Raw genomic sequence first — 1681 nt, forward strand, 5'->3', positions numbered from 1 at the left:
CATCCCAGCTCGACCAGCATCTCCATACACCAGTCGCCCTCCTAATTTATTAAAAAGAGACCTTTAATTTACTTCCTCTTCATTTCTTTTTAAATTCCTTTTTTTTAACTTTTTATTTTACCCTTTCGTGGCTGACTTCTTTCATTTCACCACCGTTCCCTCACCTTCATTTCATTACCCACCCCCATCCCATTGACTCTGCTTCCCAGCTTCATGTTCCAACCCCCTCAACGCATCTCTCACACACTACCTAGAGCGGGGATAGAAGCCTGTCCTGATTTGCCTGCTCCCTAGGGGCAACTCACAGCTATAGCTTCTAGTCCAGCCCCTGCTTGCCAGCTCTCTAGTGGCAAGTCACAGCTGTGCAGGTGCGGGACAGTCAGAGAAGGTTTTTAACTTTAAGGTGTGACTGCTCTAAACTCGAGCTAGCACTAACACTGATCAGCATTGGAGCAGCTCAGTGCAAGATGTAACAAGGCCTTTAGGTTTGTAAGAAGATGAACTGTGTAACAGGGGTTGGCAATGCTTTAGGAGTGGCATGTCAAAATAACCTGACTCAGTCTGGGGTGGGCCAGTGCTTCTGACCTGACTCTTGCTTCTCTGTGCTGTGTGTGACCATCCTTCGATATCTGCCAATATCTACGCATCATGGGCCAGATAAAATAGCTGGGTGGGTTGGATCTGGCCCACAGTCTATGGGTTATGCAACCAGTAGCAGCAACCTAACACATGTCCCTTCCAACTGAACTATGTTCCTTTAGAAAGTATTGCATTAGACAGGAAATGCTTTAAGACCTCCTAGAAGCGAATTTCTGTTGATACCATGCATGTTACCCCATTCCATTCCATACCCAGTGCTTTGTGTCAGCATTTCAAACACTGACTGACTGCTTCTTAATACTCCTAAGATGAGTTAATTTTGGAAGGAGGTGCACTGTATAAGCCATGTATACCTTTCAACTAAAATGATTCCTTGGTCTCAGTTTGGAGTTGGATTCTTCCTCCTGGTTTAACCATGCTATCAGGTAATAGAGCCAATTCATTATGTTTTTGCAGAAGAGCTACAGGCTAAGTTGGAAGTCTATGAAGAACAGCAGCGAAAATTGCAGGCTGATCTTGAACAAGTCACAAAGAGGGCAGCCTCACAGGTTTACTATTTAAAGTTGATTTGTATTAATTCTTGCTTAGCTTGACAGTGCTAATGACCTTTGAGATAATATTACCTGAATCTTGAATTTAAGCAAAGGTTAATTTACTAATATACAGAACTGGGAAGGCAGTAGCAGTTCATTGTGCTAACAAGTTAAGTTTTGAAATGATTTTGTGCTGTTTACTGAGCTCTTAGGTATGCACCAAATGCATGTTATTCTGAATAATGTAATGTTCATTTTGTTTCAGATGACTCAACATAAAACAGAATGATGCTGTTGTTTTACATGCAGATATCCACTAGTAACACTGAGTCCTATCACAAATTCAGGTGTTATGTGAGGCATTTTAGAAATGTCTGCTAATAGTCCTTGAAATGCATGGATTCTATGCATACATGCTGATACCTATTTGATACTAGCAGCAGAGCCAGTTGAAGGGGAAAAAAAGATATTTTACAAGAAATATTAAAAATAACTCCAATTTTTTGTTCCATATATTTTTGTAACAGGTTCCCCCCCCCCCCCCCCCC

The 1681-nt window shown here is 41.6% G+C and overlaps 1 protein-coding gene across 1 annotated transcript in view; it reads left to right on the forward strand.

Moving 5' to 3' along the window:
• The window catches only part of LOC109298980 (golgin subfamily B member 1-like), a 75037-nt gene that overhangs the window by 23850 nt on the left and 49506 nt on the right, over positions 1–1681 (forward strand). Inside the window, exon 13 of the mRNA XM_019519416.1 lies at positions 1057–1148. Coding sequence (XP_019374961.1) covers positions 1057–1148 — 92 coding nt within the window. The remainder of the gene's footprint in view (positions 1–1056; positions 1149–1681) is intronic.

This window comes from Gavialis gangeticus, unplaced genomic scaffold (genome assembly GCF_001723915.1).
Source record: "Gavialis gangeticus isolate Ggan-Ray unplaced genomic scaffold, GavGan_comp1, whole genome shotgun sequence".
Classification (NCBI taxonomy): domain Eukaryota; kingdom Metazoa; phylum Chordata; order Crocodylia; family Gavialidae; genus Gavialis; species Gavialis gangeticus.